At 33.3% G+C, this 16286-nt stretch overlaps 1 protein-coding gene across 1 annotated transcript; it reads left to right on the top strand.

Annotated features, from left to right (window-relative positions):
* The first annotated feature begins 330 nt into the window (after positions 1 to 330).
* LOC18612784 (large ribosomal subunit protein uL13w) lies at positions 331 to 2242 on the top strand. Its single transcript, XM_007049714.3, has 4 exons — positions 331 to 713; positions 938 to 1054; positions 1142 to 1229; positions 1920 to 2242. The coding sequence occupies exons 1-4, from the start codon at positions 442 to 444 to the stop codon at positions 2061 to 2063; spliced, it is 621 nt and encodes a 206-aa protein (XP_007049776.1). The 5' UTR covers positions 331 to 441; the 3' UTR covers positions 2064 to 2242.
* The last annotated feature ends 14044 nt before the right edge of the window (positions 2243 to 16286 follow it).

The following is a 16286-nucleotide window of genomic DNA, read 5'->3' as shown; positions in this document are numbered from 1 at the left end:
TATGCATGATTATTATTTAAAATAATAAAAAATAAATGTTAATGTACAATGCATGTTACAATAAAATATTATTTAATTTTAATTAAAAGTATAATTTTATAATTAGGGATTGATATTAAAAAAAATCAATCATTTATTAATTTAAACCTAGAATCTCCTGAGCCCAAACGTTTCTAAATCTGGGATCTATTGGGCCACGCCTACCAGATTGAAGGCCCAAAGTATTCAATTTTATGAAAAAGTCCAACCAATGACAATCGCAATTTTACCGGCCATTCTCCCGTATTCTAGCCAACGGCCCATACTTCTAACCGCAGTAAGTGCTTGCAAACAACCCTACTAACCAGAAACCCTAGCAACCTCCGTCCTCATATATAAGCCGTATTTCTTCTTCAGTTAGCAGCTCCGAGAGAGAGAGGAAGCTGCAATAAGGTGAAAATAATGGTGTGTGGATCAGGGGTATGCGCGAAGAAAGTGGTGGTGGATGCCCGCCACCACATGTTGGGACGGCTGGCTTCAATCGTTGCGAAGGAGCTGCTCAATGGCCAGAAAGTGGTGGTAGTCAGATGCGAGGAAATTTGCATGTCAGGCGGACTCGTTCGCCAGAAGATGAAGTACATGAGATTCCTCCGCAAACGCATGAACACCAAGCCTTCTCACGGTCCCATCCACTTCCGTGCCCCTGCCAAGATCTTGTGGCGCACTGTTCGCGGGTCAGTTAGTGTTTAACTTTCTCATTCTCCCTCCTCTTTATGTTTTTTCCCCCGATTTTAGAGAATCTGGAGCCACAGTGAAAATGGTTTTGTCGCGATTTGTGTCTCGTCTGATTCTGTAAAGAAATGAATGTTAAACTCAAACGGACCAAATGCTTGCATTTTGAACCCTAAATAAAAAATGTATATATGGGAGGAGATTTAATGGTTGATAACATTTGCAGAATGATACCACATAAGACTAAGCGTGGAGCGGCTGCCCTTGCTCGTTTGAAGGCTTATGAGGGTATTCCCTCCCCATATGATAAGATTAAGAGGATGGTCATCCCTGATGCTCTTAAGTAAGTTTCTCTAATGTCTTTGATTTTTATTATAATCCTTTGATTTTCTTCTAATATTTTCTGATGTGTTCTTAAAAATGCAATTAGGGTCTTGAGGCTTCAGAAGGGGCACAAGTACTGTTTGTTGGGCCGCTTGTCATCAGAGGTTGGGTGGAACCATTACGACACCATCAGGGTGAGATTATCTTATCAATCCTTACTCATTACTTTGCTATCGACTGTCCTTGAATCCACCTATGCCCTTATTTTTTGAGATAAGCATTTTGTATGTTAATGTATAAAGTAGTACTTAAGTTTCTTGTTATTTGTTGAGGAAAATATTCAATCAATTTCATTTTGTCATTCTGTTATTATCTGTTTTAGAACTAGTGCATATGTACTCTTGTTTTAAGTACCTGAAGAAAGGATAAGAAAGGATGCATCAGTGAAACAACTGCAAAAAGGAATTGATACTGTATTAGGATGTGTTTTGTTAAATGCTGTAGGAATTCAACATTTTGATCTCTTAAAATTTTACTTCTGTCAAGAAAAAAGATCAGGAATTCTGCTCTGGATGCATACTGTTGGATTATTACTTATCCCTTTTAAGTGATCTGAATTGGTTTTTATCTAATTTTTTTATTATCTTTGTTAATGGTGAGATATATGCTAGTCTTGCCAGTGGTGTGATCATTGTGGAAACAAGGCAGTGTTGTGCAGATTGAATTGTCAATATATAACATTAATGTCAAGTGCCCTTGATTTTGTGCAATGGATTATGTCTTGAAAGTTTACTTCGCAGTCATTCTTTTAAACCTGGAAGGTGTGAAATTAATAAATGAAAATTCTATTCAAATTTTGTTTCTAATTATACTATGGACACCAGGAGCTGGAGAAGAAGAGGAAGGAGAGGGCTCAGGTTGCATATGAGAGGAAGAAGCAGCTGAATAAGCTTAGGGTAAAGGCTGAGAAGGCTGCAGAGGAGAAACTTGGCTCTCAACTAGACATCCTTGCCCCTGTTAAGTACTGAGTTTCTAGTGTCTAGCTAGTTTCATACAATTTTGTTAAGGTTATCTGTATGGATTTGGTTTCAGTGTTTTATTCTGTTTCAGATGTGGAGGCTGAAAATTTGTTGAATCTTGAGTTGTCCTGTCTTCTTATTTTTGCACGTAGGATCCTTCCAATATATTTCATATACGTTCATCACTAGTTGAGTATTGTGATTGCTATGGATGTTTTATATGTTGTGACTATTGGGATAGGGTTGCAGCGGACACATGGCAGTACCGCATTAGAAAACCATTGCATGTGCTGTTTTGTGATCATAGCCAGTTTAGAAGGTTTGTTCTATTATCAATTTACAGTTTACCTGGTGCTGTCTAAATTCTATTATCAATCACTTCATCGCTAAGAGCCTGGAAGCCTGTGCACCAAAACTGAAGTTTTGTTGGCGAGACACTGAACTTCAAAGTTGAATCAACCACAAATGATATTTTCAAGTTTCAACTATAAGAAAAAGAAAAGCGCTAAGTTATAGTTTAATCAGAAAGCATGGTAACATCCATCGCTCGGAAAGCACTGTCTCTACACCTAAATGTCTGATGCTTCACAGGAATTTTGTTCCACTATCCTGCTCAATGCCTATTACGTGTATGTTCATACTATTATAAATCCAGAATAGATGCACCAGAATTCCACAACATAATGGTACAACCAATAACATTCACCCGAATGTAAAATTTGCTTCTTTCCCTTATCTCCTAATCCTCTGCTTCTTCGCTGCATTGAATGCTATTGTCTAGCAGAGCCGGCCCCCCAGGGTATTCAAAAGTTGCAGACAAGCAGGTCTCGCGGGCCAGGTGATCAGAGTCCACAGGCCTCCCTGAAGCCTAGAGTGAATCCATCCCCTATATTGATGTAAAAACCTGGGGCTCTGTACCATTTTTCATCCTCTGGATTGCTGTTCTCAGTACCACCATCTGGCTCCTTGTCATCTCCAGGGCATATGGTATTTGAGTGGAAGTCCACTAAGCCCTACATTTCCCATATATGAAGTAGCACGAAAGCGCTGCAAATGAGTGCTCGAGGGAATTTTTGCAGACAAATTGTTATTTGATTAATTCAAGTAACTCAAGTAAGACGAATCGGCCAAGCCCAATGGAACTTCATCAGAAAGCCGGTTTGTAGACAAATCAAGAGATTCTAGCAGTTTCAACCGAACAATTTCTCTAGGAATGATGCCGCTCAACATGTTTCTCGACAGGTTTAAGGTAATCAACTCTACAAGACTTGTTAAATCTACAGAAATTCTCCAGTCAGGTTATTGCTTGAGATATCAATGACCTTTAGTAAGTGTGTTGCCATACTCTTGCTCCATCCCTTTCCAAATAGCTAATGCATATTCGGCGTAGGTTGCAGCTGAATGCAAAATGGTACCCACCACTACCATCCCATTTAGTCTCGGAATAAAAATTGGTATACTACATGGTTGCATCTGAACTTTTCTTTTAAGCCACGGCAGTAGAATTTTCTAAACAAGTTGAAATTGTTCTTGATATATGGATTTGTTTTCAAGTTTGCAAGGAGTTGGTAGTAATATTACCAGAGAACTCATTTGTTCGTTGACCAAAACAATCGAACTCAGTAAGTTTTCCACTATCCACCCTGAGATATTTCCAAAATTTTACTTTCACCGAGATGTAAAACGTTTCAAACTTTTGCAATTTCTCAAAGATGGAGGCAGTTCACTAGAAAATTTGTTAGCCGCAATGTTAGGAGTTTGTACAGTGAGTCGACAGAGCTAGGTATTTATTCATTTTTTTTTGTTCAATCAAAAGTGATATTTCATTAAAACACTGCATTAAGCATTGAGTATCCTCCGAAGTTTGTCCGAAGGCAGGGGCGATTCAATATTTTAAAAGCATAAAACGCTTAAATATTTAAATAAAATTTTTTTAAAAAAATTACTGTTAATTGAAAATCATTAAAACACATTATATTTATGAAAAATAAAAAAATAATTAAGAATTATTAGCATTATGAAAATTGAGAAATGATAAAAAATAAAAATTTATTATTAACATAATTGAAAAAGTGAGAAAACATGTCATTTTATTAATTATTTTAACTTTTACACAATTGAAGAATTGAGATAAATAATTGAGAATTACTATAAGGTAGGAAGTGAAAGAAAATAGATATTTAATAGATACTTAATTTCAGAAATATTTTATTAATTATTGTAATTTTTATATTTTTTAATATAATTAATTATATTATATAAAATTATGAGGCCTATATTGTAACACCCCGTACTTTGCTACATTGACTAATAAAACTTATCAGATACCAATTGAGGTTAATTAGAGTGTTTAAGAGTGATGAAGGGTGGAGGGAATATTCTATAGTAAAATATTTCGCACACAAAGCAACAACAATTAAATAATAATATTTTTATTGAGAATGAATTAACGATATAAAAAGTGATTCGGAAGTGAATCGAGGTATAATAAGACATTTTGGATGTCAAGGAAACAAGTGAAAAATTTTAAAATAAAATAATATTTTATTAATAAAATAATATTAAAATATTAATATTTTATTCAGTGTCCAAATTTTTCATAAAGAAGGAGTATATGGTCAATCTAAGTGGGAGAGAAGAATAGTGAGGAAATTTCAGAGAAAAATGACGTTAATGGGGCCTGCGTATCTTTATTAAAAAAGTTAGCGTGAGTAAGTAAATATTTAAATACTGCAGTGATATCGTGTTGAAGTATAAACTTGATATTTTATTAATACAAGTGTTAAGGAAGAAAAATGAAAAGAAATTGGAATTAAAAGATTGTGGGAGGATACAATTAAAAAGGGTGAAAACTTTAGAGGGTAAAATGATAATTTTACCATTAGTTTGGTCAAAGCTTCCTTTGAAAGCTTTGACTCTTCATCCTTATCCTATGGCTGATTCTTATCTCCAGCCAAAAGATATTTCTTCTTCTTTTCCATGCTCTCAACGCCATTTTCATGCCCCCACACCATTTCACTTTGCCACCATACATTTGAAAAGAAAAATGGCTTTGTTTTGCAAGGAAAACCGTACTCTTGGAAAGAAAATAGATGAGATCAGTTGGAAGAAAGGAGAAGGAAAGAAAGAAAGTAAGAAAAAGCTTGATTTTGGTTATTCAAGTAAGGAAAGGTAAGGATTCTTGTTTTTAGCTTGAGTAATCTTTAAAAATGAGTTAGTGACTAAGAGAAATGTCTTGTGGTAGCAAATATTGGCTTGATTGGAGAAAAATTGGTGAGATACAAGCCAATAAACTCGTGGGTACATGATGGACTCAAAGTGGAAAAGGAAAGTGGTAAGCTTAACACTATGTTTAAAGCCTATGGACAGTTGAATATTGTGAGGAAATAATTGGGCAAGTGTGGGCAGCATATGAATGTAAATTGTGGCACCTGTAAACTTAGGAAATGTTTGATGAAATTAGATTTATAATTGCTGCCATATGCGAGGTTATTGGTGTGAAATTGATAATTGAACTTGATAGATACCATTGGAAAAGATTAATATGTGTGTTGACACTATAAACAAGTTACTGGTACTTATAATCTAAAGAATTACGCAAGCAAAGGATATGAAGAACCTTAGTAAAAACGTGTCAAGATGCAAGTTAGTAGAATATGGATTCATGAATGAGAAAGAGAAGTGGAAATGATATACACTCAATGTATTGAGTTTAATTGGTTGCTAGGAAAGTTGTCGTGGTAGTGTACCGAGCGAGGTAACGAGTGTTTGGCAAGTAAAAATAGTGAGATACGCACCCGAATCAATAGCGACAAAGCATCCCGCTATTGTAAGGTGAGTGGGGGGTGCTTATTTCAAAATTTCCATAGCTATATAATGTTATACGTTTTATAAATGTTGTCGGGTTTTATTAATTGCAATTGTGGAAAACATGAGCTGATAGTCTCGATAAGTGATTTCTAAATGGATTTACAATGATTTATACACTGTTATTGTGGAAAGCATGAGTTGGTAGAACTCGTAGGAAATTGTGGATGCAAGTTGTTTTGAAAATTGTTTTGGATATATTTATAGATGAGCTATATACATAAAGTATTTTAAGAATCGGGAAACAAGCCTTTTATACTGATTTTCATTCAAAATCGGTGCCTTGTATCTTTTGTGTGATATGCATTGTTAAATGCAACTGTTAAATGATTTAAAATGCAAGTTTTGAGCACCGATTTTAGTATGATCTTTGTATAAGAGAATACACCATGCCTTTTTACTTGAAAAATAATTTGACAGGTTATTGAACCTTGTTTTCAAATGGTTTTAATCGAAAGACTTGGAAACCTCAATGTGATTTTTGAAAATGGTTTTAACAAACCAAGTGCGTCGAGAATAGGCCGACTGTCACTTTAGTTAAGTGTGACCCTTGTGCACGAGTGAGCTTTAGTTAAAGAATTTTTGGGTCGCCGATTGGCAGTTAGGCGTGGCAGGGGCCAGAACCTGTGATATGTATACGTGGCTAGTTCACAAGTGATCTGATAGAGTGAGACTCCCGGATATGCGCGGTTGTGATCGCTTGATTCTTCGATGTCGGTCAACATCGTGGAGATTGCCATGGCTATGCGAATTCGGTGGAGTAAAACTCCCGGATTGTTTTTACGTGGAAGTGGGTCCACATGTTGATATTATACTTTCCTACTCGAAAGCCTTGTGAGTTTTCAACGCATACTCTCTTGCATGGTGGAGAGTTAAGATTTTCTCTGTAGCTTTCATTGTTTAAATAAAAGCTTTCAATGCTTACTTGACAAACATAAGTTGATATAGGTGGCCGTACACTTTGATTTATTTACATGCCGCACATTTTGGGAGCGTGGTTACCTTTATACTGTATTTCATAATTTGATGGCAATGATGTTTCCGATGATTGAAACTCTTTCTGTTACACTTATTTTCGGTATTGTTTTGCCAAAGAAAGCATTGTATTATGATTTTACGATATTATTTTTACAAGGCACAAATAACCTCCTTGTGGTTTGGTTTATAAGATTTGTATTTTATATTCTGGTTTTATCATTCAAATGATCTACTTATTGCTTGTTTCCCATCTTCTCCCTGCTCACGGAGCCGATGATCACTGAGTCTGTGAGACTCATCCCCTTATTTCCTTTTTGTAGATAGTGATCGGCTCAACGTGCAATCATTGACACTTATGGTCCATCGCCGATAGGTAAAGGCATCTCATAGCATTTCATTCCAAGTCACTCCGTTGCTAGAGGTCGAGTCGTAGCACTTTGTTTATTTAATTGTAAATAGATAATGGCCTTGGTATAAGTATTAAATTGGATATTTTAGACTTCATTGTATATACTTATGATTATATGTTTTAAAGATTGAATTGATTATTATAATTATGGTTCAGGTTATGATACGAAAAAATATGGTTTAAGCACTAATATGGATTGGTGAATGAGTATAGTGCATTATCGGGAATCTCTAATAAGGCTTGTTTGGGACTTGACGGGTTCTCTCAAAGGTCTCGAACGTCGGTAACGACCAAGGAGCGGTCGTTATATATAAAAATTTGAGGCTTAAAGTAAGGGTTTCGGTAACTTTATGCTAATGTCGACCCTGTTTAAAGGTTTGCAGACAGTAGATGTTACCATAATATCAACTACCATATGATCTATCTAGCCATATTACATAGAATCTAACAATATAAACAAACCCACGTATAAAGGTATGAACTAAGTAAATTGTCATAAACAAGCAGTCTTAGCTATGATAATGTTGGTATAGGCCCTTGAGCCAATTAAATTGGTTAAAGAATATATATTGTAATTTAATGCATACTTAATTGCATAACTATATGTGATGGAGGTTTTCCTTCATGTTAGTGCAATAATAAGGAATTATTAAGTACTAATTGGATGAAGCCCATGGAACATAAAGGCCTTGTAAAAGAATTGTAAAGTTGTTATAATTTTGAATCACTATGCATCAAAGCCATGTTCCTAAAATTGTTTCTGATCATTGTATTGTCTAGACAGGGCATTGAAAATGCTCAAAGACTGGTGCATGTTCTTACTTGAGAAATAAGCAATCAATCTCATAGATTGAAGTATATGAGATACTTGAGGATAACATATGGGTACTTGTTAAAGAATAAGTTCACTGAACATGACCTATTATGAGAACCCCATTTGGTATTTCACTCAAATGTCTATGGAATATGTTTTCATGTGATAGTCGTGCAAGTAGTCCTCAGACTTGAGACATCAGGTCATCTTGTATGAGGAATGACATACTTTGATTTCACCGCTATGGGTCTGGAGGTGACTAGATGCCTAAATAAGGTGTTTTTGCATATGCCATGAAGCATGTAAAGGTGAATGAGTGGTCAAGAGAGGATTCATCACCTTATGTGATATGTGGGGATGTATCTCACTTGTTCTCAATTATTGATTAACTTGTATAAAGTCTTTGGCCAAAGCATGATGAATTTGAGAAAAGTTAGTTTCCTAAATTCATGAGGTTAGTCATGGGTTATGAAAACTAATATGGAATGCCATAAGTAAACACCGAGCCATGCTTAATGACATATCTGGGATATTTGATGAAAGGACCGTATTGTATTGAAAGGCTGTGTCAAATACTTTAATTGACTCCCTAACATTTAGATGGTCATAATGCATTACTAGATACCGTTCATGATCTATAAATATAAATCAATTATCAAATTGATATTTGATTAGGATTTATATTTATTGCCAACATGTTAGAAGTCTAATGGGTCACACACATTAAGTGACATGATTGAGATTAAACAAGAATAATCAATTAAGTTGGACTTAATTGGAATAAACTAAACTAAACTAAAGTGAAAAATTAATTACATTTACAAGGACTGAATTGAATTAAAGTACAACTGTTATATCTAGGGTTACAACTTAGTTTGGCTATATAAATACATTATGTTAGCAAACTAAAACTCTAAGCTTTCAACCATTTCTTAACCATTTCATAAAAATAAGAAAAGAAAAATAGTTTTCTTTGTCTTACAAAAAAATAAGATTTGGCTAGAATTTTTAGTTATTTTGTTTTAAAAACAAAACTTACTAGCGAAAGTAAAATCTCACCTTGAGAAGGTCTTATTCGGTCACTATTTGGATTATTGTTAGAGGCCAAACACTTGGGTGGATAAAGATTTGACAAATCCTAAAAATGAAGAAGTAAAGATTTTGACTGCAGGATTTTAAATTGTCTTATTCTCTTTACTGGTTTTTTGCTTCATCACAAGCATTTTTGAATTTAAGTGGCTCTTGATTATGATATGTAGAGCAAGGTATGTAACTCTTAAACTTATGAATGTTCATAATTAATTTAAAAATCACATGAAAAACACAAACATTGATCCTGCAAGATTCAGCTATTTTTCTGATTAAATGCTAGTTTATTTTTCCGCTGCGTTATATTTTAATTTTTTGATTAATTTCATGCTTGAGTATGAGGTCGAATCCCAATAGATGAAAAGACATTTGTCATTATTGAAACAAGTACACAATCTTTTATGTAGTTTATCATCATTTATCTTTAACCTGACAAGACCATGAATTATAAAACGACCATGGTATTCTTTGTCCAGAAAACATAAACCCTTTGCAACCATACACCTTCAAAGGCACCCTATAGACATGTCAAACAATAAGTTAATGGCTTGAAGAAAGCCCATAGCCCCACAAATCACCAAAAGTTGCTCCAAGCATCATGCGTTATAACTAAAACTTAACATCTCCTTTGCAACCATAAAAGACATAGAAAACACCACCGCATACTTGCAAAAAAGCTAAGCGAAAATCCTTTCTATAGTATAGAAATCTTCACATTCACCAAAGTCACATGCAAAAGCTCAACTCTAACGACACTACAAAAATTTCAAAACACACCCACCTTCCTCGCTTGTACTTCAAATAACTTCACATGCCTCATGAATTAATGACTCAAAAACCACCATCCAATCTCTTGAACTGAAGCCTAAATTGCAAAGGCATGTTCCATATCTCCTTAGCTTCCTTATGGATAATAGCATTTTTGTTTCTAAAATCACCATCCGAAAATGAGGCATTTGCAACTTGCCCATTGAAACCAAACTACCTTCTTTTGGGGCTTTCAAAAATTTTCTTACCCATCCTTTTTTTATTCTTTTTCGTCAATCTCCTTCCACCTTTTTGAATTTTTTTTCCTCCCATTAAGTCTTTCTTCTATAACGTTTGTGCTTTTCTTTTTTTTGTTTTGGCATCAGTGATATAAAAGTGTTCCTAGTTTCTTACAATGTGACACTCGGTGCACCTAAATTCTTATTGGATTCACCCAACTACCAATTTAAAAAAACTTAGGAACAACATTACCTAGAGTGGTTTCAACACTCACAATCACAACTTGTTTTCCCCGATCTAAACCACCACAAATGTCAAGGCTGCTGAAGCTTTCTTCTTTACAATATCTGTGTAAGAAACTTTTTACCCATTCTTCATGATCATGTCTTTTAACCTGAACGCAAATGAATCGTGAACCATATTGTTCATTCCATTACAGCCCAACACTACTTTCTCAACCAAAGGTAACAGCCTATTCATAACTTTTTTTGAGCCCACATTGTTACATTCCTCAATTCTAGGCCTCCTTCATTGTTCAAAGGCCACTTTTAACAAGATATCCTGTCTTGGACGATCCAAAGCCATTGCATAACCCATGGATGCTTCACCATTATCATCCAATTTGATAGTTTGCAATGGGTGTCGAGTTTTGCCATTTTCAACAACCCTCAAAAGCTCCACTTTTACCTTATTTGCTACTTTTACATCAATCTCACGTTGGGTACATGGTCCCATTACATCCAACCGGTCATCACCATAGCCATAAGCTATAGATTCAAGACTATAATTTGACTTACTCTCCCACTCTGTTTATTAGTTTTAACAATTGACCTTATATTTTGAAATGATTAAAACAAATGATTAAAACTGCAAAAACAAGTTTGTTGGACGAGAAGTCAAAGAATAAGAGTCAACTTCAGAAGTATTGATACTTGGACGAAAAGTATCGATACATTTCAAATAGAAAGCATTTTGGCTTGAAAGTATTGATACCCCAATGAGAAGTGTCGATACCGAAGAAATCTAGGAGATAAAGTATCAATACGCTAACAAAAAGTATTGATACCTCAAAACAGACAAGTGCAAAAAAGACATAAATAATGGTTATTTTTGGTACAAAATATTTAGAATGGCTTCCCAAGCTTCCCTGAGTATAAATACAAGTTTTTAATTTGATTTGAGAGATGAGAAGGCATTGAAAAACACTCTTTTAAGCAAAGAATAAGAATCCTTCTAGAAATGATCCAATTTTCTCTCTCACCTCTTTAGTTTCTCATTGTATCATACTTATAGCTTAGACTTCCATTATTCTTTTATGATATTCCTTGTACTCATTTTGTAGTCACTACCATTATTAGCCTTTTAGAGGCATTAGAGCTTTCATTCCATCTTTTTTGGATTTGATTGTAAAAGTTCTACCTTAACCTTCAAAATGTATTATTTGTGATTAGTTATACCTTAACCATAAAAGGGTAAAAGGGTTAAGTCTAAGCCTTTGAAAAGACTATTGTGAGGGTTATGCTTTGTCCTTGAAAAGCATTTTAAATATTGGATTCTAAACTTTTTAGTGATCTAAGGAAAAAGACATAGGCAAAAAGCCGAACCTCTATAAACCAAGTGTGTTGAGCTTTTCTTCCTTTATCTATATTTACTTTGCAAAGAAAAATTCTTTAAAAATATCTTCTTCCTTGTAAAAGTTTTTAAGGAAAAGGATTCTTCAGCAAAGTAAAATTTTTGAGTCTTAAACTCTTAAAATTTTCAAACCTTCAATTCATCCCTTTCTTGAAGTTGGGCTATTTGAGCTTTTTTATCTAACAATTGGTATTAGAGTTTTGGTTTCAAATTTGCAAGTTTAACAACCTTTTAGTAGATTCATTATAGTTCAAACTATGGCCTTGCAACCCACAACCACTTTATTAAGTGAAGGACAATCTATGGTAAGACCACCTTTATTTTCTGGTAAGAATTATCCTCATTTGAAGAGAGAGATGGCAATGTTCATCCAAGCTCTTGATATAGATGTATGGAACATTATCTTAGAAGGTCCCTATTTTCCCACCAAAACTGGAGATAGAGAGGTAGTTATTAAGACTAAGAGAAGATGGGATGACAAAGATAAGAAACTAGTCCAATTAAATGCCAAAGCTATAAATACTCTTTATTATATCAAAGGACCAGAAGAATTTAATAGAGCTTCCATTTGTGAAAATGCTAAGAAAGTGTGGGGCACCTTAGAGACTCTTCATGAAGGAACCAATCAAGTCAATGAGTGAAAAGTATGTTTACTTACCCTTGATTATGAGCTATTTAGGATGAAGGATGGAGAAACTGTGACCCAAATGTACAATAGTTTTACAAACATTGTTGTAGGATTGAAAGCCTTAGAGAAACACTTCCCAAATGCTCAATCAATGAAAAAACTACCTTATAACTTACCCAAGTCTTGGAGGCCTAAAGTTATAGTTATTGAGGAAGATATAAATTTGAATTCCCTTAAGTTAAATGAGCTTATAGGATCATTGCTTACATATGAAATGACCCTTAAGCATGAAAATGAGAGAAATGAAGTAATAAGATAAAAGAGGCATTACTCTCAAAGCCATTCAAGTAGATGAGTCAAAAAGTGTAGAAAATGAAGATGATGAGGAAATAACCTTATTGATTGAGAAATTTAATAGATTTTTTGAGAAAACAAAGAGGTAGAGGAAGAAGGCAATTAAGGAGAGATGTACCAAGAAGAGAAGCACAAAAAGAAAAATCAAGAAAAGATCACATAATTTGCTTTGAATGTAGAAAGCCTAGTCACACTAAATATGAGTGTCCAAATGTCAAGGAAAGTTATCCAAAAAATCCTAAAATGAAGGCTGTGGTAGCTATTTAGAGTGAAAATGATGAGTCATAAGATGAGGAAGAATGAAAGGTTGCCAACCTTTGCTTTATGGTCCTTGATGATCCAAAGGTTTACCAAGATTACTTTTTGTTCATATAATTTAGATGATTGCTCATAATCTTTTGATGAACATCAAGATGTATATGATGATTTAGATTTTGAATTTGAACACATGTCTTTGAAATACAAAAGATCATTTTCAAACTTAACGTTGAAAATTAATTTTTGATTAAGACAAAAATTGAGCTTGAAGAAAGCATCAAAAGTTTAGAAATTAAGAAAGATGATTTGAAAAAGAAAAATGAAACCTTGCACGAATCTTTTTCAAAATTTCTCATGAGTCAACAAAATCTAAATGATATGTTGGAGACTCAAAGAGCATTTTTTGAACAAAAAGGTTTAGGCTTTGAATGGAACTCAAAAAGAGACTCATTTTCAAAATTTCTTTGTTAAGGAAAATGAAAATTGTAGTGCATCCACTAAATGCATTTGCTATCATAAGATTGGATATTCCATTTATTTTTGTCCATTGAGAATGGTGACACAAAGAGGTAAGGTGATCAAAAGTGTATGGGTTCTAAAAGGAACCAAACCCTTACATGGTAAGGTGATTAAGATGGAGTGGGTTCCAAAAGGAACCAAAACAATGAGCACTAATACAAATGGACCCAAGAAAGTTTGGGTACCAAAATAAAAAATTTGAATTCTTTTTATAAGATGGAGAGGATTGCTTAAAGTCAATAACACAAGAAAAAGAACCATGGTATCTTAATAGTTGATGTTCAAGACATATGACTGCTACCAAGGAACACTTTGTTGACTTGGAAGGAAAAAAAGGAGATGTGATTTTTGGAGACAACTCAAAGAGGAAAATAGAAGGAATTGGGACTATTGGTAACTATTCTCAAACCAATATTGAAAATGTGTTCCCTTCATTTAGTTGATTAAGAGTTCTATAAGCTTTAAAGGGTTGAACAAAACTTTTAGTGCTATTCACCCCCCTTTAGCATTCCAACGGGACTAACACTTCTAGATTATTTACTCACTTATGAAATGGCCTTTAGGCATGAGAAAGTAAGAGATGAAGCAATTAGAGAAAAGTAAAAGAAAAGACACATTTCTCTCAAAGCTGTAAAATAGAGTGATGAAAAGTTACTTGATAGTGATGATGAATATGATAATAATGATGATGCAGCCTTGTTGACAAGAAACTTCGATAGATTCTAGAGAAACAAGTGAGGAGTTAAGAAACGTCTTAAGAGGGATGGACAAAGAAGGAACATGAGAAGAGACAAACCAAAGGATGACCATGGAAAAGACCATATAATTTGTTATGAGTGTAGGAAGCTTGGTCATATCAAATATGAATTTCCAAGTCTCAAAAAGAGTTTTCCTAGAAACTCGAAGAGAAAAGCCATGATGGTTGTATGGAGTGATAGCAATGAATCTCAAAATGAAGAGGAAGAGCAAGTAGCATATCTATGTTTCATGGGAATTGAAAACTCCAAGGTATGCTTCTGAAACAATGACTCTTGCTCCTATGATTTCAATGATGATTCATACACATTTGATCAACTTCAAGATGCATATGATGATTTGGCATTTGAATTTGAAAATATGACCTTGAAATATAAAAGGACTATCTCTAAGCTCAAGGCTAAATATGATTTTCTCGATAAATTAAAAGTTGAGTTTAAGATAATTCAAACATTTAGAGAATATTATATTCCATCATGGGCTTTTTTTTATTTTAAAAAATTTAATTAAAATTAAATTCCTAGTAAGAGTCCATGGTGGTCATCCATAAAGGGCTATGGTCGTACCATACTCTTTTAAAAATTATTAAAATTATAATTAAATAATAAACAATTTATTTATTTAATCATAGTTATTTGTCTAAGTCAAAATAATATTTCTTATTGAATAATTATTCTATTTTATTATTATTCATCTTTAATTAAAAAGAATTACTAATAAAATAAAAGAATCCTAGTCAAACATGGGCTCTTATAATTTATCAAGAAATTATGATTAATTATAAATAAAGAATAAACTCTTTAATTCCTCCAATATTATTTTATCTCAAGACAATAATTACGTTAATAAATATTTTTCATTTTAAGACAACTCTCGCCTTAAAAAAATATTTAATCTTTAAGATAATTTTTAACTTACCAAAAATAAAATAATATAATTAGACATCACTTGTCTTAAATTAACACATATACCATTGTCTAATTTAAGACAATTCTTGTCTTAATTAAGACAACATATGTACCTTGTCTAAATTAAGACAACTCTTGTCTTAATTAAGACAATATGTAAAGTTACCAATTTGAATATTAATTTAATAAATTAAAAATACATGCATTCTAACTTAAACAAGTTGAATTTTATGAAGCTAAATGGAGAATTTATTTGGACGTAGATATTCCAAGCTCCAATAAACTTAAAATTACTTTTAATCATATTAAGATTATTCAAGTTTATTAACCATGAAATCACTCCACCATATATTCATGGTTGCACTCTTGGATTAATTACAATTGCAAGAAATGATCCAATATTCAATATTCAATACTCGTTGTCCAAATTGCAAACCTTATGTTGTGAATCCTTATAACCATCCATTGACAAAATGTATATCGCTTTACCCATTTTGTCAATTTTTTCCCTTAGTCTTAGATTTCATCTAATTAGTGATCCAATACTCTAAATTTAATTTTTTAAGTATCAAGATGTGATGAGTAGCTAATTCATCAATCCACTAGGCCTAGATTAATCGCCAATTTTTTTAAAATTACTTGAAGTAATGTTAATGCTATGAACTTCACTTTTTGGATATATGTTTCTAGATGGTCACCTTAGTTATAATCCCAATTTATGGAGTTTATATTAATGCTATAAGATGATCATGCCCACGATATATCAAGGATTATAAGGAGATAAAATATGAGTCTACTATCCATCAAGATTTGATTCTACCACAAGCGAATACATAAGTGTGAGATCAAGTTTAAGTAACGATTAAACTTAAACTCGATTCTCACGTTATTCTAGTTCAAATTATAGTGTTATTACTTGAAATCAATTACTACGATGATTTAAGATTCATCATTCCCTTTTAAGTGAATCTGAACATTACAATTTTAACATAATAAATTGATCAGCTTTATTATATGACTATGAACAATTTTG

The sequence above is a fragment of the Theobroma cacao genome, chromosome 1, assembly GCF_053813885.1.
Source record: "Theobroma cacao isolate CCN51 chromosome 1, ASM5381388v1, whole genome shotgun sequence".
NCBI lineage: Eukaryota > Viridiplantae > Streptophyta > Magnoliopsida > Malvales > Malvaceae > Theobroma > Theobroma cacao.
Note: the sequence above shows the minus strand (reverse complement) of the source record. Positions and strands in the feature narration are given on the sequence as shown.

Coding starts and splice junctions, on each gene's coding strand:
- LOC18612784 (XM_007049714.3), top strand. CDS start 442: ATGGTGTGTGGATCAGGGGTATGCGCGAAGAAAGTGGTGGTGGATGCC. Junction 1,055..1,141: donor GTCATCCCTGATGCTCTTAA/GTAAGTTTCTCT, acceptor AAATGCAATTAG/GGTCTTGAGGCTTCAGAAGG. Junction 1,230..1,919: donor ACCATTACGACACCATCAGG/GTGAGATTATCT, acceptor TATGGACACCAG/GAGCTGGAGAAGAAGAGGAA.